This window comes from Elephas maximus, chromosome 15 (assembly GCF_024166365.1).
Source record: "Elephas maximus indicus isolate mEleMax1 chromosome 15, mEleMax1 primary haplotype, whole genome shotgun sequence".
NCBI classification, from domain to species: domain Eukaryota; kingdom Metazoa; phylum Chordata; class Mammalia; order Proboscidea; family Elephantidae; genus Elephas; species Elephas maximus.
The window spans coordinates 43,957,495-43,985,350 of NC_064833.1; the positions used below are offsets into that span (position 1 = coordinate 43,957,495).

General features: G+C 45.4%; 1 protein-coding gene across 3 annotated transcripts in view; it reads right to left on the reverse strand.

Annotated features, from left to right (window-relative positions):
- MATN2 (matrilin 2) overlaps positions 1-27,856 on the reverse strand; it is a 181,010-nt gene that overhangs the window by 21,550 nt on the left and 131,604 nt on the right. For all 3 annotated transcript variants that reach the window (XM_049853537.1, XM_049853536.1, XM_049853535.1), the window contains 3 exons: positions 13,981-14,103; positions 10,345-10,467; positions 9,959-10,081 (listed from right to left, as the gene is read on the reverse strand). In XM_049853537.1, coding sequence (XP_049709494.1) covers positions 9,959-10,081; positions 10,345-10,467; positions 13,981-14,103 — 369 coding nt within the window. The remainder of the gene's footprint in view (positions 1-9,958; positions 10,082-10,344; positions 10,468-13,980; positions 14,104-27,856) is intronic.

Below are 27,856 nucleotides of genomic sequence, written 5' to 3' on the forward strand. Positions count from 1 at the left end.
AAACATCTAGAAGTGGAATTGCCTAAAGAGTATAAACACTTAAAAGCTGATAAAGATTTCCCAATTGTCTTTCAAAGAGGTTATATCCATCTACATTTTCACCAACAAAGTAGGATAGTCCCTGTTTCATCTTCTAATTCAGGGGCCTGGAGTGCTGCTGGGCCTTCCCCACAGATGATTCCAATGAACCACCAGGGGTGAGACCCTGCCAGTAGACCCAGACCTTATATTCAGAGACTTGCCAAATGTGATTCGTCTGCGCCTCCACCATTATGAAGCAAATGCCACCATCCTTCTCTCAGGCTGTTGCATCATCTACTGACTGGTCTCCATACACTCACTTTGACCCCCTTGAGTCTGCCCTCCCTGTTGCAGCCTGAATCCTCTTTCCAAAAAGCCAATCTGCTCAGTGGCATCACTAGGGAGGTGCAGGGGGTGTGGACCGCACCCGGTGACACTGTCAGAGGGGTGACACCAAAATGACTGTCTGTAAAATTTCTATGCACTGTTTCAGCAGAAATTTATTCTTTTTTATAAAAACGTCCCTGTAGTTAGTTATAACAACAAAAGCATTTTTCATAAGCCCAGTTTACATATATTAATCCACCAACAAGGCTAAAACTCTATGCTCATTTCCTTTTTGAACCTTCTAATGCACTCTGGTTAGGGCTGTCATTACTACCAAATGACAATGATCCTTCAAATCACATGGTTTCATCTGCGCGCGCTGTAAGCACGAACTGTTGTTTTTGTTGCTACCGGTGTTTTTATGGTCCCTGGTTTTGTCAAATTTTCTGGTGTTTTAGTTGCAATACTGTGGTAATTAGTACTTGTTAACCTCTATCAATATTTTTTTGAGAATGAAGCTGTAATTAGAGGAAAAGAAGGAGTGATACCCGGGAATTATGATTCACGAGTAACATTAGTACAAAAAAATTACTAAGGATTCTGTGTGGTCTGGTATGTACTGGAGGAGGTCCATGGGGGGGGGGGGGTGTGTAATCATAAGTTACCACAGTGGGTGACACCAACCCTAGTGACGCCACTAAACCTGCCTACATCACTCCCTCCGTCTGAAATCCTTTACTGCTTTCTGAGGCTCTTTCTTTTCCTTTAAGAAGCAAAATCCTTGGCAAGGTTCACAAGCCCTGCCCCCCAGCTTCATCACACCCTGCTCTCTCCCAGGCTCGCAGTACCTTCTTTCAGTACCTTCCCCATGCCAAGAGTCCTCCCACCGGAGCACTTCCACAGCTGTTTCCTCTCTGGAAGGCTCCTTCCTCCTCTACCGCCTCCTCCCCTGGGTTAACGCTTACGCTTCCTTCAGCTCTCCACGCATGTCTCCGGAAGTCTTCCCTGACCTCCCCATCTCAAGGCCTCAAAGGACCAAGTATCTGCCCTTTATGACATATGTCACAGTTGTAATCAAACATTTACTTATGTGATGTTTTTGAATTGTGTCTGCCTCCTCACTGGGCTGTGATCTCTGAGAGACCGCTGACTGTGTCTGTCCTTCTCTCCTGTATCTCCCAGCACCTAACATAATGCCTGGCATATAACAGTCTCCTCATAAATACCTGATGGATAAAAGAAAGCATTTCCTCAGTTTTCTGCTCTAAAAATGGAGGGTAATTAGATCCACCTCACAGGGCTTGTATAAGGATGTTTTTAATGAGAACCTTGTGGATACTGGCGGCAGCTGGGCTCTCTCACACTCTCCCACACGCCAGCCTTGCAGAATGTACAATTCACATTTGCTCAGCAAAAATGTCCAATTTCTGCACGTCCTGGACCTTGTGGGCCACTCATAAGTCAAAGAACCATACACAGTAAATTAGAGAATGCCAAGGGTATACGGTAGTTAACTTCCTGACCACAGGTCCAACTGCTTTCTATCTACTAAGTCTGAAACCAACTTGGTGTCAGCTTTTTCCTAGAGCCAAGGTTAGTCCCCAACAGGAAAGTGCTTCAGTGGTTCACTAACAGGCAAAGACAACCACTATCCCTGACTTGCTACTATGGGATGCTTTTGGCCTGGGGGAGGAATGGCGGGCACTCCAGCAAGGTGTTCATTCAGTCAGCAAGTGTTTATTGAGCATTTACTCTGTGCCAGGTAGTATCCTTATTTTGGGGCTATCAACTGGTCCGAGCCTTCATTTTAGAGTTGAGGAAGCTGACTGCCAGAGATGGGAACTGACTTTCTCAAGGCCCTTTACCTGCACAGGTGAACTATCTTGGGTGTACTGGGGCAGAGGTGACAGTAGATGGCAAATCTGTCACCTCGGTGTTCTCTACCTCATTGTACATCCACCGTTCACCATACCTCAGCAGTCTGCTCAGACAAGCGGCTAGATTCTCAGAAGGCAAACTAAAATGGTCTTCTCAAATGAAGCTGAGCCTCCAAATAGTTTAGTATGACTCTAAAGGCTGCAGGCGATCTGTCCCGCCTGCTTCTCCAGGCTCATCTCCCATCAGTATCCCTCTCACACTCAATACTCAAAGTCCCTGGGTTACAAATATCCAATTTAGCGACAACTCCTACTTGCCCTTTAGTGTTATGTAAATTTGCCCTCACCTTGAAACAAACGAACCAACCCCTACCCGCAACAAGCTCTTCATCACAACCACCTTCACTTGCCGCACCTGGAGCTTTTCAATCATCAAAAAGCCTTTGAGCCTTTTCTTGCACTAAACCAAACCCATTGCTGTGGAGTCGATTCCAACTCATAGCAACCCTATAGGACAGAGCAGAACTGCCCCATAGAGTTTCCAAGGAGCAGTTCATGGATTCGAACTGCTGACCTTTTGGTTAGCAGGTAAGCTCTTAACCACTGCGCCACCAGGACTCCTTTCTTGCACTAAAGTAAGGCTAAATAAGAACTGTATGCACCTGCTCTGACTTACCTACAAATTCGACTTAAAGACATGCTCAGGAACTGGGGACTGCCTGCATACTGGGTTTCCGCCAGTTCACTCTCTGGACCCTGGGCTTGCACATGCTATTATGGTGCCTGGGGCACTCCCCCCAATCTCTGGCTAGCTCACACCACTCAATCTCTAGGTCTCAGATTAAACACCTCTTTCTCAGGGAGCCTTTCTCTAGACTAGGAGAGGGTCTCCCTGTCACATGTCCCTGTAGCACCCTCCTTCCTGGATTGCAACCCTCGTCACACTAACTGGTTGTTACTTCTTTAATGTAGAAACTCTAAACTCTGTTAGGGCAGAAACTGAATCTGTAGGAACTCTTCAGGGTCACCAGTACCCAGTACAACTTACCCAGAACAATGCAGGTAAACAGGTATACAGTAAGTTCTTATAGATAATTAGAATAAATGAACCAAGAGCTTAAGATGGAAGTATCTAGAATCAAATTCAGAGAAGACAGTAAAGACAGAACCAATTAAGAACCATCACTTAAATGAAATGGGTGAAAGAGGTCATGAGAAATCTTAGAACACAGAAAGAAAACGTTTGCTCTCTAAAAGAAGGGTCTTCATTTGCTCTTAAGGAGGGAGGTTCATATATTTAATTAAACCCCCATTGTGGACAGTGGGTCTGCAATATGTGACCAGGATGATTAGAATTTTCAGCACTCAGCACAGGTTTTTTGACCTAGCACCCCTGCGTGTCGATACAGGCTGTTATCACATCTGGATCCCAGATCTGGTGAGTCACGTACATCTGTGGTGAAGCAATCGTAGGGTAACGTGTTCTCTGGACTCACACTTCTGCCATGGTGACAGAGAGCAATCCTGTATCTGAGGCTCCACGGAGGAGGTTATTAAAACCCCAGCCTCAGAGGGAGAAAGCTACAGTGGTCGCCTGCCAAGAGGATAACTGAAGGCTGAGAGAAAGAATTACAACATTTCCTGACTAGTAAAATAAAACTAGTCGGGAAATGTTGTAATTCTTTCTCTAGCTTTATGATAAAACTAAGAGCAGCCAATTGTTTAACTCTGTACAGTATAAGGCTTTTCTCAGATAAACCAAGAAGGAGCTGGACTGAGACAAGTACGCTGGGCAAGAGATCCTGGAGTCAGGGGACCCAAGTTCTAGTTCCTGTGCCTGTTTCCCACAAAAGAATTGGAAAATCTCTAAGCATCCTTCCATTCCACTGAATCGATAATGTGCATACACAAGGGTGAAGGCTGCCTTCTCCCCTCGCTCCCCAAGGCTTGCCCTGGGAGGCCGAGCTGGGGGACCCAGGCCCTATGAGGCCTTCACAGATCCCTCTGTGGTAGCTCATTAGGATTGTCCCCAGCTGGGATCCTCCAACTTTCCATGGCTTTCCCCTACAGCTTGTGTTCTTGGGTTCCTGAGTTTCACCCCCTTCCAGGGTGGCCTGTCTCTGGCCCTTCCAAGACGAGCAGGCCCCCCAGGAGACGGTGTCTCTATGCAGGAGTGTAAGGTGCTACATTAGCCCTTTCCTCAGTGAGGGACAGTCTAAGGATGGTGAGGTAAGACAGTTGTTAGCTGCCATTGAGTTGGCCTCTGTTATGGGACACTGCGAAACCCTGGTGGTGTAGTGGTTAAGTGCTACGGCTGTTAACCAAGAGGCTGGCAGTTCAAATTTGCCAGGCACTCCTTGGAAACTCTACGGGGCAGTTCTACTCTGTCCTGTAGAGTTGCTATGAGTCGGAATCAACTCAATGGCACTGGGTTTGGTTTTTTTTTTTTTTGGATGGGACACTGCACAACAGAACAAAACATTGGCTGGCCCTGCACCATTCCCATGATCGACTGCAGACCAGACCATTGTAATCCATAGGGTTTTCACTGACTAATTTTTGGAAGTAGACTGCCAGGCCTTTCTTCATAGTCTGCCTAAGTCTGGAAGCTCCACTGAAACCTCTTCAGCATCATAACCATGTACAAGCCTCCACTGACAGACAGGTGGTGGCTGAACATGAGATGCATTGGCCGGGAGTCGAACTCGGGTCTCCCACATAAGAGGTGAGAATTCTACCACTGAACCACCTTTGCCTCACTTATGGTACTTTACAAGTTCACAAAGCACTGTGCCACATAGTGACCCCGACGGAGAGGCAGGAATGATCACTCCCAGCCTACAGAAAAGGAATCAGACGCAGAGAGGGTCAGTTCCCTAGCCCAGGATGGGAGCACAAGATTTGAACTGTCTTTGGGCTGTCAGTTCAGTACTCTTTCTACCTTACCACCCTGTTTCTTAGAACCCTACACAGGGTGAGGCAGAGCCCAGGGAACACTGTGCGCCCACGCGGTGGGGGTTCAGGAGAGGCGTCTCATCAGGTGGGGAGGGCAAGAAGCTCCCTAAGGGGATGGGTGTCCACTGGCAGGAGTTGGGGAGGCTAACCTAAGCGGAAACAGGATAGGGTGGAAGGCACAGGGTCTGCTCAGAGAGTGTAATGAACTGTGCCCCCTCCCTCAATTTATGTTGAAGTCCAAACCTCTGGTACTTGTGAATGTGACCTTGTCTGGAAATAGCGTCTTTGAAGATGGTCTCAGTTATGTTAACACGAGGTCTTACTGGAGTAGGGGGTTCCTAATCCAATCTGAGAGGTGTTCTTGTAAAAGAGGTGAAGAGACACAGAGACACAGAGGAAGGAGGGTCATGTGAAAATGCATTTACAAGCCAAGTGTCATGGATTGAATTGTGCCCCCCTGCCCCCAAAATATGTGTATCAGTTTGGCTGGGCCATGATTCCTGGTATTGTGTGACTGTCCACCATTTTGTCATCGATGTGATTTTCCTATGTGTTGTAAATCCTGCTTCTATGTGGGAGGATGGGCAGCAGTTGTGTTGATGAGGCAGGACTCAATCTACAGGATTGGGTTGTATCTTGAGCTGGTTTCTTTTGGGATATAAAAGAGAGAAGTGAGCAGAGAGACAGGGGGACCTCATACTGCCAAGGAAGCAGTGCCAGGAGCAAAGCACATCCCTTGGACCCAGGGTTCCTGTGTGAGGAAGCTCCTAGTCCAGGGGAAGACTGACGAGAAGGATCTTCGTCCAGAGCTGACAGAGAGAGAAAGCCTTCCCTTGGAGATGATGCTCTGAATTTGGACTTTTAGCCTACTTTACTGTGAGGAAATAAATTTCTCTTTGTTAAAACCATCCACTTGTGGCATTTCTGTCATAGTAGCACTAGATAACCAAGACACCAAGGAAGGTCTGGTGCTACCAGAAGCTGGGGGAGACAAGAAAGGATCTTCTCCTAGAGCCTTCAGAGAAAGCAAGCCCTGCTGACACCCTGAATTCAGACTGCTAGCCTCCAGAACCGTGAAAACAATAAATCTCTGTTCTTACAAGCTATTCCGGTTTGTGGTACTTGGTTCAGCAGCCCTGGGAAGCTAATACAGAGGGGAGTTGCCAGTATGGCTGAAGGGCAGGGGAGTTCAGGCAGATCTGGGATGAGGCAAAAGAAGAGGAGGAGGGGGTTCTACACTGCGAAACCCAGGACTGCTGTTTGGAAATTTATCTTGGGAGACGGTAGAGAGGGACTGAAGGTGTTTGAGCAGGGAGCGGACCCTGTGCTAGGTGCTGTGGGAAATAAATACAGGTGTTCTCTCTCCATTCACTCTATCACTCATTCAACATTATTTTGCATCTCCCATGGGCCAGGCCTGGCAACCCTGTCTCCTACGTCCAGTGTTCACAGGCCAGTGGGCTGGGCCCCATGTGTGCTTGACCTGTGGAGTCTTTCTTGGTGCTGGGAAGCCCTGTACAGGGTCTATGGCAGGGAAATTTCTAGAAGTGTGAGAGGGGAGGAGGCCTCTCTGCTGCAGCTGGTGGAAGGGGCTACCCTGTTTCCCTCCTTCACCCCCAGTCAGTGCATCTAAGTGCCCAAGGCAAGGAAGGCCCTCCTTAGGGAAAATTTGGGCAATCACAGGCAGAGGCTTAGTGAGGGTAATGAGCGCCCAGGGGCAATTTTTAAATTTGGTACCACACACCCCCCTCATTGACAGGGGGTGGGTATGTAGGCGGTGGTGTGGGTGTGATTCGCCTGCCAGCCCCCCTGGACTTGTGCCTGGGGGCAAATTCCCCCATCTTGCCCCTCACTATGCCTCTGATCACAGGTTGGGGGCAGGAGAAAGGGAGGAAGGGAGGAAGAAAGGAAGGAAGGCCTTCACTCTAGGGCCCATATAGAGTGGGAGGTGCCTGCAGACCATGGGGGTAACAGTGTCCCTTTGTTCCGGGGTCCTGGGAACCAGGGCCTGGCCTCCATGCTTCAGAGAACCTTCCTGAAGGTGAGTGAAGGGCTCTTCAGACCACCTGCCGCCAGTGCCTCTAGGTACCAGCTGCCTTTGTGAAGGGCCAAGGAATCCCTTATCTGCTGAGCCAGGCCTGGCTGGCCCCCAGCCAGCTTCCCCATCCACAGCCAACAGGCTTTACAAAGAACGTGAAGTCACAGCATCTGGCTCTCTGACATCTGGTGTAGGGCAGAGGAACACACATCCCAAGGCCTGTGGCTGGACTGTGGCTGGACTGAAAACCTAGGCTATTATTATAGGACAGGGCAGCCAGACTGAACCACCCTGGGGCAGACAGAAAGTCCTCAATTTGTGGAATAGCAAAATGCATATATATTAAAAAAAAAAAAAAAAAAAATTTTTTTTTTTTTTTTTTTTTTTTTAGCTAGTGGGAAAAATGCATCTCTCACGTAGTGTTTCCCCAGGATAATTCTAACCCATCTGAATATCTCACCAGCTGTTATATAGATATAACCATGTATAAATATATACATATCAAAATGGCATTGTTGGATAAATTGAATCATATGGATAATGTCCCTGTGCTGTTAGTTACAAAAAAAAAAAAAAAGTTACAAACACACTGTAAATAAGAAAATGAGGAACATGTAAAAGTGTCAGTGGCATACTCTGATGTGACCTGGTTAGCAAGGCGTAAGAGTTTACGGAGACCAGTTGAATTAGGTCCTGTCAAGTTGATTCGAACTCACAGCAACCCCACACGTGTCAGAATAGAGCTATGCTGCATAGGGTTTTCAATGGCTGACTTCTTAGAAGTAGGTTCCCAGGCTTATCTTCCAAAGCATCTCTGGGTGGACTGGAACCACCAGTCTTTTGGTGAGCAGCTGGGCGTGTTAACTGTTTGCACTACCCAGGGTCTCTGTGTGAGAAGGGGCTGCCATATGTTTAGAAGGGCCCGTGAGGATTCCTTAGAAGTCATGCAATCATTTTATAGTCAGTTCTGGATTATCCACAGTAATAGGGAGGAGAGAGGAAGAGCGTGGATAATCTAAGCTGATGAAGAATTAAAACAAACCAACAAAAACGCCTGCAGCTGGCTTTGGCATGCAGTCAAATGTAGATGTGATTCGACACACCCACATCCTTTGCGATACCCCAGTGCCCAGACCCTCCCTGCGCTGTCTGTAGCAGTCTGGGAGGCAGCTGGGCAGGGAGCCACAAGCAAGCCAGAAAATGGATAACCCATTTGCCACGACTTGAGAATTCATCCCAAACTGGGGAAATATTTTCTCATATGTTCCTAGTTAGGGAGGCACACCCAGCCATGCAGTCAGCTCACCTGCCATGTGAATGGATGCTAGAAAATGGTGGCTAAATTAGGTTGTGACCACAATGGTATCAGTGGTCCTAGACTCAGAAAGAACAGCAGGATGGGGAAGGTAAATAATCGCCCTTTTCCTCAATTTCTGATCTTATCTCTCAAAATGGTTATTTTTCAATTCTTTATCTTGGTTCACTTGGGAAACAGGACTGCAGGGCAGCAAACACAGCATTCTTGACAGAAGGAGAGAGGGGGCCTGGGAACAGTTTTTACTAATGGAGTTAGAAACTAGAACCAGCTGCAAGGCAACACCCAGAAGACATCACTGCCAACCTCATCATCTGCTGCCAGGTGATTAGAGTCAGGAAGGAAGTAAAAGGAGTTCTCAGGACCCTCGCCATCTCTCAGCCTGAATTTGAACCCACTTCTTATTAGCTGGTAACCTCAGGCTCTTAATCCGAGCTGCAGCTTCCTCATCTGTAAAACGGGTATTCCACAGAGTTGCTGGAATGCTATAAGGCATGGGCCATGCTTAGCACAAGCATGTGGTCAGAGGTCAGTAAATGTTGTTAGGTGCCCTCGAGATATTTTCGACTCATAGCGACCCCATGTGACAGAGTAGAACTCCCCTAAAGGGTATTCTAGGCTGTAGTCTTTACAGGATCATGTCGCTAGGTCTTTCTCCCTTGGAGCTGCTGGGTGGGTTCGAACCACCAACCTTTCGATTAGGGGCCGAGTGCTTAACTGTTTGCACCACTGTGGCTCCTTGGTCAGTAAATCGACCACACTATTATTGTTGTTGTTAGTTGCCCTCAGGTGGACTCTGACTGATGGCAACCCCATGCGTGCAGAACAGAACTGCTCCATAGTGTTTTCAAGGCTGTCACCTTTTGGAAGCAGGTCTCTAGGCCTGTCTTCCAAGATGCCTCCAGGTAGGTTCAAAGTGACAACCTTCAGGCTAGTAGTTAATCACGTAACCGTTTGTATGACCCATGTGCAAACCTGGCTGACTGCCACTTTAGGCCAGGTTGGGGTACCTGGTGGAATAGTGGTTAAGCTTTTGGCTATTAACCGAAAGGTCTGACCCACCAGCCGCTCTGTGGGAGAAAGATGTAGCAGTCTGCTCCTGTAAAGATTACTGCCTTGGAAACCCTCTGGGGCAGTTCCACTGGACTGCACCGGGTTTGGTTTAGTTTGGTTTGGTTTAGGGGTAGAGCAGTGAGAGCTAAGAAACACAGCTCTGTCAGCTTCAGAATGACAGTGAGACAGACTGTGGAAATGGGAAAAAGCTGTCTCCAGGGGTGTAGGAAGGAAGCCTGGGAGCACGGGGAGAAGCAGCCACCAAGGCTTCAATCACCTGACATACATACACACATGTACATGCACTGGGTGCACCCAGCCCACGGCACACCTGTTCCAGGTCCCGTGTGTCACAGGGCCTGAGAGACTCACTTGCACAGGTTTTCCCATCACTGCGGAGCACGTATCCCTCGGGACACTGACAGGCAAAGGATGTGTCCATGTTGATGCACGAATACTCACAACCGTGGTCGCTCAGCAAGCAGTAATCCACCCCTGCAAAACCAAACGGCAAATAAGGGCACAGGCCGCCACTGCAGCCTTCGCCAGCGAGGCCATCAGGCTACTGATAATGGAATGAAGTGACCGCCACGCTGACTCCCACCCGCTTTTGAACTCATGCATCCCCAATGGACACCCCTACGACTGTCCCGAATAGAGAAAAAGGTGGAGGAAAAGGGACAGTTCCCCGTTTCACTCCTGCTACAAATGTTTCCCTAGGAAGATGGTTTCCCAAGAGGCAGGTGATGAGGACTCACTGGAACAGGTCTTGAGGTCCTCATTGATGAGGAAACCTTCCGAGCACTGGCAGATGAATGACTCCTCGGTGTTCACGCACAGCTGCTCACAGCCATGGTCGTTCTGCGCGCAGTGATCCACCCCTGCCGCCATTACAGACATGAAAGCGTAAAGGTCCCGGAGGAGCAAGGCCGCAGCAGCAAACCCAAAAACCAAAACTCTTGTCAGGGAGTCGATTCTGACTCATGGGGACCCCATGCGTTACAGAGTAGAACTGCACTCCACGGGGTTTTCTTACACCAACCTTTAGGGTTAGCCACGGAGAGCAAACTTTTGAGCCAGCCAGGAACCTGCGGCACCAGTAGAGCACTGAACAAACTCAACCTTCTTGGGAAGCTCCTCAGGGACTACTTCACTTCACTGGCATCAAAACGAGCCCGGGGGAAGGCTGCATTGCATCCAGAGCCGTTGCGCTCTTTGAAAAATCAGCTTTGATTGTTTTTATTCCCACTTCTGTTTTTGGAGAGTAAAGCACTAAGGATTCATTTCCCAGTCTCTAAGCAGGTGTTATTTTCATTTCACAGAGAGAAAACCGGGCTAGGGAAGGTCAAGTTGCTTGCCCAAAGCCACACAGTTGGTAAGAATGAAGGCTCTGCATCAAGCTAAAAGACCAGTTGACATGGAGTTGATTCTGATTCATGGCGACCCTATGTGTGTCAGAATAGAACTGAGCTCCATACAGTTTTCAATGGCTGATTTTTCAGAAGTAGATCACCAGGCATTTCTTCCAGGGGGCCTCTGAGTCCACTTGAACTTACAGCATCAAACTACTTGGGCTCAAACCCCATCTCCATCATTTCTTAGCCATGAGAGGCTGGGCCAGTCACTTCCTGACTTGAGAAATGAGGATGATGACTGTTGCTTTCTTATAGGAATATGGTGAGAATTCAATGAGTTGATACATTAAAGCTGTCAGAACAGTACCTAGCACACAGTAACCACTCAATGAATGCTTATTGTTATTAAATAGTGCTGAGTAAGAATTAGTGGTATAGCTTCATTTCTATTTGAAAATGAAAAAGGTGTTTTGTTTCCCTTTTCCCATAACCAAGACACCTAATTTCAGAAAATAAACCAAAAGCCTGGGCCTGCATGTGTGGCCGATCCTGGCACAGAATGGCCACACAGCTGGCTCCACTGGGCAGCAAGCGCTGAAGGACAGTGAACACATAACTGTGGTAAGCGGCTCCCACAGACAGCCCTCCAGGTGGCCTCCCAGATTTCCTTGATGGAGAAAATGCACCCCCATAGACTGGAGACACACTGGAGGCCTTGTGCAGGGCCACCAAGTGGGTCTCTTCACTCCTGTGGAGCTTGGGACCAGTGCCTTCTGGAACTTTCCACCACTGGATGCACCTACTGTGAACACGTGCAGGATCTCAGGAGCCAGATGCCTGTGTTCACATTCTGGTTCTGTCACTTACTGGCGGTGTGATTCTGGAAAAGTTACTTAATCTCTCTGTGCCATCACTTCCCCATCTTTAAATAGCGATAAGAATGGAGTGGCCATGGGGCTGTTGTGAGGATAAAGAGTTAGTGAATGGGAAGTGCTCACAGCAGCGACCAAGTGCCTTGTCAGAGCTTGCTGTTACTATGGCCTGGGGCTCCCTGAGCCCTCAAGAGGAGCAGAATACCATGGCTTTCTCTGGGGATATCTAGACAGAAATGGCTTGGTTTATATTTTCTTAGAGCCGATTGGAGTCTCTAGATGGTTAACAGTTAACGTACTCAGCTGCTCACTGAAAGGTTGGAGGTTCAAGTCCACTCCGAGGCACCTCAGAAGAAGGCTTGGGGTTCTATTTCTTAAAAAGCAGCCACTGAAAACCCTATGGAGCACAGATCTACTCTGACACACTTGGGGTCGCCATGAGTCATCATCAACTCAATGGCAACTGGTTTTCAGAGCTGGCTAGAGGATCCTTCTTATTTGATCCCAGAGAGACAGGAGACGCTAATCTCTTCTGGCCCCTGCTCTGAGCATTTCTGGGCTCCCTCAAGGCATTCTAGGAGGGAGAGGCAGGCCACGGCACCTGTGGTCTAGGTGGGCTCAGTCAGGTCATGCCCAGCCTGCCCCAGATACCTGCCAGGGCCCCATACTGCTGGAAAAAGGTAGGATCTACACAAATCCATCTTCAACAGGGTGTCTCCTTGTCGAATGGAAGAGCCCCTGGTTTCCACTGGCTTCTCATAGGACTCAGACATCCAGCACTGCAGGGTGCTGACTTTTGCACTCACTTTCTGGTTCAAAAGTTCTTTGACCTCCGAGATCAGTCCTTAGAAAGCCTGACTGAGGCACTTGTTCCCTCTGAAGACTGAAGGGAACAAGTTTTCCTGAGGGCTCTTCTGTCCCTAATACTTCATCTGCGAAGCTTCCCCTCCTGGGGCATAGGGTCCAAGTGCTCAACAGCTGCACTGTTCTCATTCACAATCTATCTCTGTCTCCAAAGCTGGAGCAGATGTGTGGCTTGCCCGGTGAATGCCACACAAAGGGCCCCTTTTATGTCACCGAGCCCCCTCCCAGTGTGCCAGGGTCATAGGGAGCCACTGCAGTGCTCGTGGGCTCCCACTGCTGCTGGCCTGGGGTAGAGGAGACTGTGTCTCATAAAGAATGACGGAGCCATCCAGCTGGCAAAGCCTGCAAGTTTCCATGCGTTTACATCACCAAACGGAGCTTTGTTGTGGCTCCTACAAGAGGAAATGAAGAAAAGCCTTCACAAAAAGCCACGTTTCTCAGCTCTGCCCTCAGATCAGCTCTGTGGTAGCACAAGTGCTTTCCGAGGTCTGTCCCTTCTGGCCTCTTGTGCCAACTCAGGGTGATGTAAGGCCGGGCACTGTGGCTCTCACGGCTCCACGATAATAATGAATGATTACCATTGACTGAATGCTTACCTTGTGCCAGGCACAGCGTTAAGAGATTGAAATGGCTCCCGTTATTCTCCTTGACCCTGCGAGATCAATACTATTACTATCTTTACTTTATCCAGACTTGGGGAAATTAAATAACTTGCCCAGAGTATGTGGTAGAACTTGGATTTGAATTCAGGCCTGTCTGACTCCCAGCTGATGCTTCGTGACAAATAATAATATTAGTTAATATTTAGTGAGTGCATATTACCTGCCTAGCAGCACTGGTTTATATGTATTTATCTAAGTGTCTTATATGTATTGATTCTTTTAATGCTTACAACCCAACCTATGAAGTGTTGTTGTTGCTGTTAGTTGCTGCCAAGTAGATTCTGACTTGTAGTGGGACCATGTGTGCAGAGTAGAATTGCTCCACAGGGTTTTCATGGTTGTGGCCTGTTTGAAGCAGAGTACCAGGCCTGTCTTCCAAAGCATTTTTGGGTGGGTTTGAACCGCCAACCTGTCAGCTACTAGCCAGTTGAGTGCTCAACCATTTGTGCCCCCTATGAGATAGGTATTACTTATAGTCCCATTTTATGTATGATGAAACAGAGGCAAGGAGAAGTTAAGTCCATTGAAGCATCAGGCCCACAGGAAACCCAGGAGTCTCAGAAGCGGCTGGCTGCCAGGGAGCCTGGAGGGCCTGTTGGAGGCCACCTCCCCAGCACTGTCTGCCCCTGGGGCACACTCACGGCTGCAGGTCTTGCCATTGGAGTCTAGGGTATAGCCCCGGCGGCACCGGCAATAGTAGCTCTCCTCTGTGTTGACGCATTCATGCTCACAGCCTGGTTTGTTCAGTGCACAGTAGTTGATCCCTGAGGAGAGAAAGGGTAGACCCTCCATCTATCAAGGGCAGTGAGGTCAGGCTCTCAGTTTTTCCCAGCACCCATGGAGACAGCTGGTGGGTACGTGCCTGCAGAGTGAGCCCTGAATGTGTCACTCCTTCACTTATTTGACAACCAAGGGCCAGGCCCTAAGCTAGATGGGAAGGCGGGGTGAGGGGGATGAAATGGTGGTGGGAGGGAATGACAAGGGGAGTTGGTGAAGGCTTGGGCCCTAATTAAAGGGGCTCCCGCTCTAGTGGGGAGGCAGAAATGTGAACAGGCAGTCATAAGACAGACAGATGATACAACACAGAGCCAGAGGAGGGGCCCCAACTAAGTCCTGGGATCAGGGGTCTTCCCGGAGGAGGTGATGGCCAGCTGTAGGCCTTGAAGAGAAGGAGGAGTCGGGTGGGTAAAGAGGGGAGGTGAGAGGGAGCAGAGAGTGAGGAGCAGCTAATGCAAAGGCCTCTGGATGAGGCCGGTGAGCGCATTTCGGGGAGCAGCGAAGAGCAGGAGTGTAAGGATTCATATGAGGCTGGGGAGAGCGGTGCAGGACCTTGCAAGCCATGGGATGGAGCCTATGAGGGGCCAGACAGGTGGCTGGAGGGCTGGGGTGAGGTAGGACTGACTGTTTGTGGAGGCGACAAGGCCAGAGTTGTGCCTTTAGGAAGACTTTGGAGAGATGGAGGAAAGGCAGGAGCACTTTGGTCTGTGAGGCGCTCTGCAGGACAGAGGTAACAGCTCCTGCTCTCTGGGAGCTTGTCTGAAAGAAAACCTGATGCCTAAAGTATACCTCTGGAGTCCTCAGTACTGGTCTTTTTCCCCTCTGATAGCCAACAAACAGAGAAGTAGGTTGAGGATCACAGGCCCCAGCCCTATGCCTTCAGAGAAAGATGGAAAAGCTGAGAAAATTTGATCAGTCTCTGCCTTGAGTTAATCTGATCACCAGGGCCCAAAGCATTAGGAAGCTGGTGTCTCCAGTGACGTCCAACAGTGACACTGGACAACATGAGGTCGAATAAACAAAAGCTGATCTTGCAAAATATCCAGCTGTTTGGGAGAGTCAGGAAGTGGCAGTTACATTAAGTTACATTAAGTGAGATCATGAGAGCATCCACACCATCAAACTGAAAATACATCAGGAGATGTATTTCTGATGCTGCCCCAGGTTACTGCAGTTCTGTTCCATGGGTAAGAAGAACCCCAGTCCAAGCTGCGTTCCTGCCAGCAGATGGAAACTGCATCATTACCAGTAGCCAATTAGCAATTTCATTTCCTGGTAGAAAATGCTAAAACCACAAGATCCCACAAACAGCAGGCTATGGGGGAGATGGAGAACTATAAAAGGAAATAAAATGAGCTTGTAGAGGGCCTTTATGAGACCAGTGCTGGGGAAAAGGTCACCACCAACCTCACTGGCTGGGCTGCACTAGTTTAACAGCACGACATTGTTCTTTTTCTGGGGATGTTTCTTGTCTTGCCAACAACCATTACCTCTGCCTTCCTGGTAATAGAGCCCTGACCCTCAGGGAATGAATCATGGTTGGTCTAAGCCAGCTTGGCAACCATGTTCTTCTTTGCCAGTAATTGGTTTTAGGGGTGAGAATATGCCCTAATACTAGCCAAGAGACATCAGAAGTTTACTGGGGCACCTAGGACAGATTTTCCTCCCTGAAAAGATAGAGGTATATGAAGAGAAACACTTTTTCCTGCCTTCTTCTCTTTCTGTCTTTGGATCTAATAGCGTGAGGGTATGATACTTGGAGCTGCAGCAGCCATCTTGTAGCCATGAGGCAACAAGCATGAGGATGAAAAGTCAACATGCTGAGGATGGCAGAGTAAAAGGACAGAAAGAGTCTGGGTTCTTGGTAACACTAAGCCAACTCTGGGACCAACCACTGCTGGAACTGTTAGGTGAAAAGTAAATGTCCTTTTGGCTTAAGACACCGTTCATTGCATTTTCTGTATGTATGGCCGAAAAGTATACTAAAAAAAAAAAAAAACTGATACAGGGGAAATAATCTGAAACCATAAAGTAATGAACTGAGAATATACACATTTTATTTTTCATGTCCCTTCCCAAAAAAGTATTTGAGGTAGTTTACATATACAAATAACTTGTAGATAGGACACGTGTCACCCTCTTGTAACAATGGCTCCTCACTACCCTTAAGGTAAAGACCAAGACCCCTAGCATGGCCTAGGAGGCACTTTGTAGCCTCATTCTGGTTTATTCCAGACTCTTCTCATGTCTCTTACTCTGTGTATGCTCCAGGCACACTGGCCTTCAGTTCACTGACATCCCCAGGCTCCCTCCCACCAGAAGGTCTTGTGCATACTGGTCTTTCTTCCTGTAATACCCTGTCCTTCCCATTCCACTCCCACCATTACCTAGTTAATCCCTACCTTCTACCACATGTTAGCTCATTGCCTTTTCCCCAGCGATGCCCCACGACCTCCTGATGAAATCAGTTCTTTCTATGGGACCTCTCTTTCGCAGCATTCATCACAGTGGTTATGTAACATTTTTTTGTGTGATGCCTCAATCTTGGTGTCTTTTGGATCATATTTTTTCTCATCATCAGAGGCATCCATTAATGATGTTAATGATGGTAACCATAGTTGTTAATATCTCTTAAGCACCTACTCAGTGCCAGGCCCTAGGCTAAGCATTTTACAAACACAATTTCCTTCTCTACAAGGTATGTGCTATTATTATCCATAATTTAAAGATGCAGAAATGGAGATTTGGAGACACTGATTTTTTTTTTTTTGGAGAGGTTAATATCTTATTCACGATCCTACAGCTAGCAAAAATGGAGCAGTAAATGGAACCCAGGTCTGAGGGACCCCAGACCCATCCTTTAAAGAGTACATTACGTGCCCTCCCTAGTGGTTGGTGGACAGAACTTCCTGTGTGCATAGGGTATCAGCATGAGCAGCCACAGACTGAGTGTGCAGAGAGGAGTCTCCACGGCACACTGCAGGTGCTGGCCTACAGGAAGAGATGTGACATTGCTGTTATTGGCTCTTGTCACTCTCTCCATAACTCATCCCTTCTGCATGAGGAGAGGCAGAATATTGTTAGCTGTGTGCAGTTCCGGTTCATCTGTCTGGAACGCATCAGTAACCTAATCTGTGCAGAGCAAAACAGAGTTCCCAGGCACAAGCAAAGAATAACTTTGACAACGAAAAATTAGCCTGGAAAGGACTACATAAACCAGAGACTACATCAGCCAGAGACCAGAAGAACTAGATGATGCCTGGCTACAACCTGTGACTGCCCTGACAGGGAACACAACAGAAAACCCCTGAGGGAGCAGGAGAACAGTGGGATGTAGACTCCATGTTCTTGTAAAAAGACCAGACTTAATGGCCTGACTGAGACTAGAAGGACCCCAGAAGTCATGGTCCCCAGACCTGTTAGCCCAAGACAGGAACCATTCCCAAAGCCAACTCTTCAGATAGGCATTGGACTGAATCATGGGATAGAAAATGATACTGGTGAAGAATGAGCTTCTTGGATCAAGTGGACACATGAGACTATGTTGGCATCTCCTGTCTGGAGGGGAGATGAGAGAGCAGGGGGGTCAGATTCTGTCCAAATGGACACAAAAATAGACAGTGAGGGGAAGGAGTGTGCTGTCTCATTAGAGGGAAAGCAATTAGGAGTATATAGCAAGGTATATATAAGTTTTTGTATGAGAGACTGACTTGATTTGTAAACTTTTACTTAAAGCATAATAAAAAAAAAAAAAAAAAAAGAAGCCTGGCAATGAAAACACCGGCTGCAAACAAACAAGCAGGCACAGAACACAAAGGGCCCAACAGGCTGGGGCTAGTTAGCATAGGGCCTGCAGGAATCACTTCATTAGACATCAGTAACCAAAGCTTATGGGGTGAACCTGCGCTGTCTGGGAACAGTGAAACCATCTTCAACATACCCTGTTTTAAAAAGGTAGTGTTGTCTTTAAGAAAAATTTACACCCAAAATAATTCAACTGAAAAACATTTAGATTCTTAATGAGGTTATCATTCAGCTATCTGGCAAACAGATACTTGAAATGACCCTTTTCTGAGCTTTGCATCTCCGCCTAAATAATTTATGCTTTAAGTCAGTCAATGACCAAAAAAAAAGAAAAAGCCAGTGCTGTCGAATCGATTCCGACTCATAGTGACCCTACAGGAACTGCCCCATAGAGTTCCCAAGGAGCGCCTGGTGTATTTGAACTGCCGACCCTTTGGTTAGCAGCTGTAGCACTTAACCACTATGCCACCAGGGTTTCCCCATATATCAGAGGTTTAACTGTAGCTCTTTGCTCTCTTTTTTTTTTTTTAATTTAGCTCATTGCTCATATATATATATATTTTGTTAACTTTTATTGAGCTTCAGGTGAACGTTTACAAATGCAGTCAGTCTGTCACATATAAGTTTATATACACCTTACTCCGTACTGCCACTTGCTCTCCCCGTAATGAGTCAGCCCTTCCAGTCTCTCCTTTCGTGCCAATTTTGCCAGCTTCCAACTCTCTCTATCCTCCCATCCCCCCTCCAGACAGGTGATGCCAACACAGTCTCAAGTGACCACTTGATATAATTAGCTCACTCTTCATCAGCATCTCTCACCTACCCACTGTCCAGTCCTTTTCATGTTAATGAGTTGTCTTTGGGGATGGTTCCTGTCCTGTGCCAACAGGTTTGGGGACCATGGCCGCCGGGATTCCTCTAGTCTCAGTCAGACCATTAAGTCTGGTCTTTTTATGAGAATTCGGGGTCTGCATCCCACTGATCTCCTGCTCCCTCAGGGGTCCTCTGTTGTGCTCCCTGTCAGGGCAGTCATCGATTGTGGCTGGGCACCAACTAGTTCTTCTGGTCTCAGGATGATGTAGGTCTGTGGTTCATGTGGCCCTTTCTGTCTCTTGGGCTCTTAGTTGTCGTGTGACCTTGGTGTTCTTCATTCTCCTTTGCTCCAGGTGGGTTGAGACCAATTGATGCATCTTAGATGGCCGCTTGTTAGCATTTAAGACCCCAGACGCCACATTTCAAAGTGGGATGCAGAATGTTTCCATAATAGAATTATTTTGCCAATTAACTTAGAAGTCCCCTTAAACCATGGTCCCCAAACCCCCGCCCTTGCTCCGCTGACCTTTGAAGCATTCATTTTATCCCGGAAACTTCTTTGCTTTTGGTCCAGTCCAATTGAGCTGACCTTCCATGTATTGAGTATTGTCCTTCCCTTCACCTAAAGCAGTTCTTATCTACTAATTAATCAGTAAAAAACCCTCTCCCACCCTCCCTCCCTCCCCCGCTCGTAACCACAAAAGTATGTGTTCTTCTCAGTTTATACTATCTCTCGAGATCTTATAATAGTGGTCTCATACAATATTTGTCCTTTTGCCTCTGACTAATTTCGCTCAGCATAATGCCTTCCAGGTTTCTCCATGTTATGAAATGTTTCACAGATTCGTCACTGTTCTTTATCGATGCCTAGTATTCCATTGTGTGAATATACCACAATTTATTTAACCATCCATCCGTTGATGGACACCTTGGTTGCTTCCAGCTTTTTGCTATTGTAAACAGAGCTGCAATAAACATGGGCGTGCATATATCTGTTTGTGTAAAGGCTCTTATTTCTCTAGGGTATATTCCGAGGAGTGGGATTTCTGGGTTGTATGGTAGTTCTATTTCTAACTGTTTAAGATAACGCCAGATAGATTTCCAAAGTGGTTGTACCATTTTACATTCCCACCAGCAGTGTACAAGAATTCCAATCTCTCCGCAGCCTCTCCAACATTTATTATTTTGTGTTTTTTGGATTAATGCCAGCCTTGTTGGAGTGAGATGGAATCTTATCGTGGTTTTAATTTGCATTTCTCTAATGGCTAATGATCGAGAGCATTTTCTCATGTATCTGTTAGCTGCCTGAATATCTTCTTTAGTGAAGTGTGTGTTCATATCCTTTGCCTACTTCTTGATTGGGTTGTTTGTCTTTTTGTGGTTGAGTTTTGACAGAATCATATAGATTTTACAGATCAGGCGCTAGTCGGAGATGTCATAGCTGAAAATTCTTTCCCAGTCTGTAGGTGGTCTTTTTACTCTTTTGGTGAAGTCTTTAGATGAGCATAGGTGTTTGACTTTTAGGAGCTCCCAGTTATCTGGTTTCTCTTCGTCATTTTTGGTAAAGTTTTGTATTCTGTTTATGCCTTGTATTAGGGCTCCTAAGGTTGTCCCTATTTTTTCTTCCATGATCTTTATCGTTTTAGTCTTTATGTTTAGGTCTTTGATCCACTTGGAGTTAGTTTTTGTGCTTGGTGTGAGGTATGGGTCCTGTTTCATTCTTTTGCAAACGGATATCCAGTTATGCCAGCACCATTTGTTAAAAAGACTATCTTTTCCCCAATTAACTGACTCTGAGCCTTTGTCAAATATCAGCTGCTCATACGTGGATGGATTTATACCTGGGTTCTCAATTCTGTTCCACTGGTCTATGTGCCTGTTGTTGTACCACTACCAGGCTGTTTTGACTACTGTGGCTGTATAATAGCTTCTGAAATCAGGTAGAGTGAGGCCTCCCACTTTCTTCTTCTTTTTCAGTAATGCTTTGCTTATCTGAGGCTTCTTTCCCTTCCATATGAAGTTGGTGATTTGTTTCTCCATCACCTTAAAAAATGACATTGGAATTTGGATCGGAAGTGCATTGTATGTATAGATGGCTTTTGGTAGAATAGACATTTTTACTATGTTAAGTCTTCCTATCCATGAGCAAGGTATGTTTTTCCACTTAAGTATGTCCTTTTTAATTTCTTGTAGTAGAACTTTGTAGTTTTCTTTGTATAGGTCTTTTACATCCTTGGTAAGATTTATTTCTAAGTATTTTATCTTTTTGGGGGCTACTGTGAATGGTATTGATTTGGTTATTTCCTCTTCGATGTTCTTTTTGTTGATGTAGAGGAATCCAAGTGATTTTTGTATGTTTATCTTATAACCTGAGACTCTGCCAGACTCTTCTATTAGTTTCAGTAGTTTTCTGGTGGATTCGTTGGGGTTTTCTGTGTATAAGATCACGTCATCTGCAAATAGAGATAATTTTACTTCCTCTTTGCCAATCCGGATGCTCTTTATTTCTTTGTCTAGCCTAATTGCTCTGGCTAGGACTTCTAGCACAATGTTGAATAAGAGCAGTGATAAAGGGCATCCTTCTCTGGTTCCCGTTCTCAAGGGAAATGCTTTCAGGTTCTCTCCATTTAGAGTGATGTTGGCTGTTGGCTTTGCATAGATGACCTTTATTATGTTGAGGAAATTTCCTTCAATTCCTATTTCGGTGAGAGTTTTTATCATAAATGGGTGTTGGACTTTGTCAAATGCCTTTTCTGCATCAATTGATAAGATCATGTGGTTTTTGTCTTTTGTTTTATTTATGTGGTGGATTACATTAATGGTTTTTCTAATATTAAACCAGCCTTGCATACCTGGTATAAGTCCCACTTGGTCGTGGTGAATTATTTTTTTGATATGTTGTTGAATTCTATTGGCTAGAATTTTGTTGAGGATTTTTGCATCTATGTTCATGAGGGATATAGGTCTGTAATTTTCTTTTTTTGTGATGTCTTTACCTGGTTTTGGTATCAGGGAGATGGTGGCTTCATAGAATGAGTTGGGTAGTATTCTGTCATTTTCTATGCTTTGAAATACCTTTAGTAGTAGTGGTGTTAACTCTTCTCTGAAAGTTTGGTAGAACTCAGCAGTGAAGCCGTCCGGGCCAGGGCTTTTTTTTTGTTGGGAGTTTTTTGATTACCGTTTCAATCTCTTTTTTTGTTATGGGTCTATTTAGTTGTTCTACTTCTGAATGTGTTAGTTTAGGTAGGTAGTGTTTTTCCAGGAATTCATCCATTTCTTCTAGGTTTGCAAATTTGTTAGAGTACAATTTTTCGTAATAATCTGATATGATTCTTTTAATTTCAGTTGGGTCTGTTGTGATGTGGCCCTACTCGTTTCTTATTCGGGTTATTTGTTTCCTTTCCTGTATTTCTTTAGTCAGTCTAGCCAATGGTTTATCAATTTTGTTAATTTTTTCAAAGAACCAGCTTTTGGCTTTGTTAATTCTTTCAATTGTTTTTCTGTTCTCTAATTCATTTAGTTCAGCTCTAATTTTTATTATTTGTTTTCTTCTGGTGCCTGATAGATTCTTTTGTTGCTCACTTTCTATTTGTTCAAGTTGTCGGGACAGTTCTCTGATTTTGGCTCTTTCTTCTTTTTGTATGCGTGCATTTATCGATATAAATTGGCCTCTGAGCACTGCTTTTGCTGTGTCCCAGAGGTTTTGATAGGAAGTATTTTCATTCTCGTTGCATTCTATGAATTTCCTTATTCCCTCCTTGATGTCTTCTATAACCCAGTCTTTTTTCAGGAGGGTATTGTTCAGTTTCCAAGTATTTGATTTCTTTTCCCTAGTTTTTCTGTTATTGAGTTCTAGTTTTATTGCCTTGTGGTCTGAGAAGATGCTTTGTAATATTTCGATGTTTTGGACTCTGCAAAGGTTTGTTTTATGACCTAATATGTGGCCTATTCTAGAGAATGTTCCATGTGTGCTAGAAAAAAAAGTATACGTTGCAGCAGTTGGGTGGAGAGTTCTGTATAAGTCAATGAGGTCAAGTTGGTTGATTGTTGTAATTAGGTCTTCCGTGTCTCTATTGAGCTTCCTACTGGATGTCCTGTCCTTCTCCGAAAGTGGTGTGTTGAAGTCTCCTACTATAATTGTGGCGGTATCTATCTCGCTTTTCAATTCTGTTAAAATTTGATTTATGTATCTTACAGCCCTGTCATTGGGTGCATAAATATTTAATATGGTTATATCTTCCTGATCAATTGTCCCTTTTATCATTATGTAGTGTCCTTCTTTATCCTTTGTGGTGGATTTAAGTCTAAAGTCTATTTTGTCAGAAATTAATATTGCTACTCCTCTTCTTTTTTGCTTATTGTTTGCTTGATATATTTTTTTCCATCCTTTGAGTTTTAGTTTGTTTGTGTCTCTAAGTCTAAGGTGTGTCTCTTGTAGGCAGCATATAGACGGATCGTGTTTCTTTATCCAGTCCGAGACTCTCTGTCTCTTTATTGGTGCATTTAGTCTATTTACATTCAGCGTAATTATAGATAAATAAGTGTTTAGTGTTGTCATTTTGATGCCTTTTTATGTGTGTTGTTGACAATTTCATTTTTCCACTTATTTTTTTGTGCTGAGACGTTTTTCTTAGTAAATTGTGAGATCCTCATTTTCATAGTGTTTGACTTTATGTTTGTTGAGTCGTTATGTTTTTCTTGGCTTTTATCTTGAGTTATGGAGCTGTTATACCTCTTTGTGGTTACCTTAATATTTACCCCTATTTTACTAAGTAAAAACCTAACTTGTATTGTCCTATATCGCCTAGTATCACTCTCCATATGGCAGTTCTATGCCACCTGTATTTAGTCCCTCTTTTTGATTATTGTGATCTTTTATGTATTGACTTCAGTGATTCCCTGTTATAAGCAATTTTTTTTTAATTAATCTTAATTTGTTTTTGTGATTTCCCTATTTGAGTTGATATCAGGATGTTCTGTTTTGTGACCTTGTGTTGTGCTGGTATCTGATATTATTGGTTTTCTGACCAAACAATTTCCTTTAGTATTTCTTGTAGCTTTGGTTTGGTTTTTGCAAATTCTCTAAGCTTGTGTTTATCTGTAAATATCTTAATTTCGCCTTCATATTTCAGAGAGAGTTTTGCTGGATATATGATCCTTGGCTGGCAGTTTTTCTCCTTCAGTGTTCTGTATATGTCATCCCATTGCCTTCTCACCTGCATGGTTTCTGCTGAGTAGTCTGAACTTATTCTTATTGATTCTCCCTTGAAGGAGACCTTTCTTTTCTCCCTGGCTGCTTTTAAAATTTTCTCTTTATCTTTGGTTTTGGCAAGTTTGATGATAATATGTCTTGGTGTTTTTCTTTTTGGATCAATCTTAAATGGGGTTCGATGAGCATCTTGGATAGATATCCTTTCGTCTTTCATGATGTCAGGGAAGTTTTCTGTCAGCAGATCTTCAACTATTTTCTCTGTGTTTTCTGTCCTCCCTCCCTGTTCTGGGACTCCAATCACACGCAAGTTATCCTTCTTGATAGAGTCCCACATGATTCTTAGGGTTTCTTCATTTTTTTTTAATTCTTTTATCTGATTTTTTTTCAGCTATGTTGGTGTTAATTCCCTGGTCCTCCAGATTTCCCAGTCTGCATTCTAATTGCTCGAGTCTGTTCCTCTGACTTCCTATTGCGTTGTCTAATTCTGTAATTGTATTGTTAATCTTTTGGATTTCTGCGTGCTGTCTCTCTATGGATTCTTGCAACTTATTAATTTTTCCACTATGTTCTTGAATAATCTTTTTGAGTTCTTCAACTGTGTTATCAGTGTGTTCCTTGGCTTTTTCTGCGGTTTGCCTTATTTCATTTCTGAGGTCATCCCTGATGTCTTGAAGCATTCTGTAAATTAGTTTTTTATATTCTGTATCTGATAATTCCAGGATTGTATCTTCATTTGGGAAAGATTTTGATTCTTTTGTTTGGGGGGTTGTAGAAGCTGTCATGGTCTGCTTCTTTATGTGGTTTGATATCAACTGCTGTCTCCGAGCCATCACTAAGATTTAGTAGTGGTTTATTCTGTAATTGCTCACTGAGACTTATCTTGTTTTGTTTTCTTTCAATATACGTGGATGGGCTACTAGATTGTGCTGTCTTGTTTGTTGCAGCCCTTGACTTACTTATGACCTATTACCAGCAGGTTTGGGCTGTTGCCAGATATATATGCCTGAGTCTATTCACTATTCTTGAGTAGAATCTGATTTTGGGTCATCAAGTGTGTGCTGCACCCTAACATCTATCCACCTCGAGAAGTACTGGTGATAGTTGTGTGCACCAGATTCTATTAGCATCTGGGGCTCATCCTCCGGGGGGGCAGGATGCTGACAGGCTTCCCCCAAGTGTCAGTGAGGTAGGTGTGTCTCTATTCCTATAGCACCTTGGTGGGAGGGCACTGCAGCTGTACCTTAGGCCCTCAATGCAAGTACCTCTACTGATTGGTAGGTGTCACCCTCCTTAGACCCCTAAGGCAAGAGGCTAGGTGGTCTGGGGGGAGCTTCAGCCTTCAGTTCCCTGTTGTGGGTCAGTTAGGGCTCTTTGAATAAGCAGAGGTATCAGACCTGGGAAACTTGTTTTTCCAGAAAATCCGCTGACTGGAACGCTGGCTCCAGGCTCCGAAAACAGTTGCTGCTTCCCCGTATTTGTTCGTTCTCCGTCTCTAAATCTGTGTTTGTTGTTCAGGGTTCGTAGATTGTTATGTATGTGATCGATTCACTTGTTTTTCCGAGTCTTTGTTGCAAAAGGGATCCGACGTAGCATCCACCTAGTCTGCCATCTTGGCCCCGCCTCCGCTCTTTGCTTTCTTTACACACCTGAGTCGTATTTCTTCATATGTGTATGTGTGTGTGTTACTTAGATATTCACTCACTCATTTATCCACTCAATAAGTATTTATTGAGTGCCCACTATGCACCCCGTATTTAGTTAGCTCTCCACAAAAACTGATAAGTCCCAGAGTGGCCAGTAAACCCCTCCAAGGTCAGATGGTGGGAACTGTCAGATAACAAGCAGTCTTGACGAGTGACAACTCCATATAGAACTCTACATGGAACCCAAAGAAGGAAGCCCAGCTGGGAAGGTTGTTGTTGTTGTGTACTGTGGAGTCGATTCTGATTCATAGCAACCCTATACGGCAGAGTAGAACTGCACCATAAGGTTTCCCAGGCTGAAATCTTTATGGGAGCAGATATCCAGGTCTTTTCTCCCAGGGAGCTGCTGGTGGGTTCAATCCGTCAACCTTTCATTTAGCAGCCGAGTCCTGAATTATTATGCCACCAGGGCTCTTTACTGGGAAGGTATGGCTTTAAAAACATGAAATATTAGTGACCCCAGGCAGTAAATTATAACGCCAGCTGAGTGGCACAGATAGTAAGATTCAGAAAAATTGGATGAGGCAACACAATGTTAAAGCAGGAAGTCCTATTCCTTCAGTTTAGGAAATCCAAGTCCAGAGGAGTCAAGTGGCCTGTCCAAGATTACATGGCTGATATGAGTGACCTTGCCAAAGCTGGACCTCACATCTTCCGGCTCAGTCCAACCTGTGTCTACCTACACCTGCTTTTCCAACTGCAGTATCTCCAGCTCCAGGGAACACCAACCAGCCCATGGTACCAGAATGAGCAATCCTGGAGCCCAGCACACTGAGCCGCGCCCACATCTGATTCAGCTCTGGAGCCCCACCTAGACAGCCAGGCCAGACCCAGTTTCTGAGCTTTGCATCTCCACCTAAATAATTTATGCTTTAAGTCAGTTGATGACAGCACTTTTTAATAGGAGAGATGGTGCCTGGAGGAGGAGGAAGAACAAATCCTGGCCAAGGGGTTTTTCTTCAGTAAGATTCTGCCTTGAACTTTTTTTCCCAGCTTACTTGAATAACATCAAATTCCTTTGAAAAACAGATTTTTTATTAGATTTGAAAATAGCCCCCATCCATCAACCTCCATGAACTGTAAATGGTTGTTCCCTGAGCTCTAGATTTGTAATCGGATCACTCAGGAGACCTCAGACTCCCAATAACAAACTCCAGACTTTAAATGCAGTGTCTTTGCTTCCTTCTTCCAGGCAATGCTCCAGAGAGCGGCAGACAGTGAGCACTCACTTCCGTCTGCAGCTGTCTGCTGTAATCCACCAAGTGCAAACATTAAGTCGGGAGAAGCTCTACGAGGCTGACCTCAGGAGTCCAGAGGGCTGGGTTCACAGCAAAGACAATGGAAAATGTAATGATGAAGCAGGGTTTTGGGTGAAGGGCTGATGAGGACACCGTGTTTTAGGAAAAAATTCTATTTTTCTTGGAAGGAAAATTAGGACACCTGGCTGAAGAGGAAATGGAGCTATAACCACTGAATATATATGAATGAGCATTAGGGACTCTCGACTGTGCTGCGGTCTGCAAACAGGCCTGTCTGTGGGCCGATGACTGATAGTCAAACTGCTCCCAAGTGGTCACTTCCTCACCACTCTTCTTCTGTTGTCGCCCTCCCTCCTCCCTTGATAATGGTGTGCTCACTGCCTTGGATTCTTCTCTTATTCCAAGTACCTCTCCAGGCAGGGTGTGGAGAGAAAGGCAGAGGTTGAGGGAATCATAAAGGATTGGTAAGAGAAGCAGAGCTTAAAGGCGATTCTCTCCACCCGTGGCTGCTTGCCTGACTTGTTTCCTTTTCACTCCATCAGGAACACAAAGGGAGGCTTGCAACCACGAGGAGGGTCTGAGCTGAACCAGATCTAAGTATACTCTTTCGTGGAAGAGCTTTCGATCCTCAAAGGAATCTACCCATGAGTGGTTTTCCCTGGGTGCAGTCAACCACTGACACACTCAGCCCTAGAAAAAGGTGTCAGCAGCACAGGGAGGAGAGGCCAGGCTAGAAAACTTGGCCCTCCAACATGTTGTATGCTTGTGTGGTCTAATGGAAAATACTCCGTCTAATTCACATTCTGAATGCCCTCAATTAAAATTCCCGTTTAATGCTTGGATGTTCCCGGGGTTTGTATTCAGGCAAGGCAGTGGGAATTACTTTTTATAAGCGAGCCTGTTTCAAAATATGGGCTCCGCAGCCGTCTGGTACCAAACAAGGTTTTAC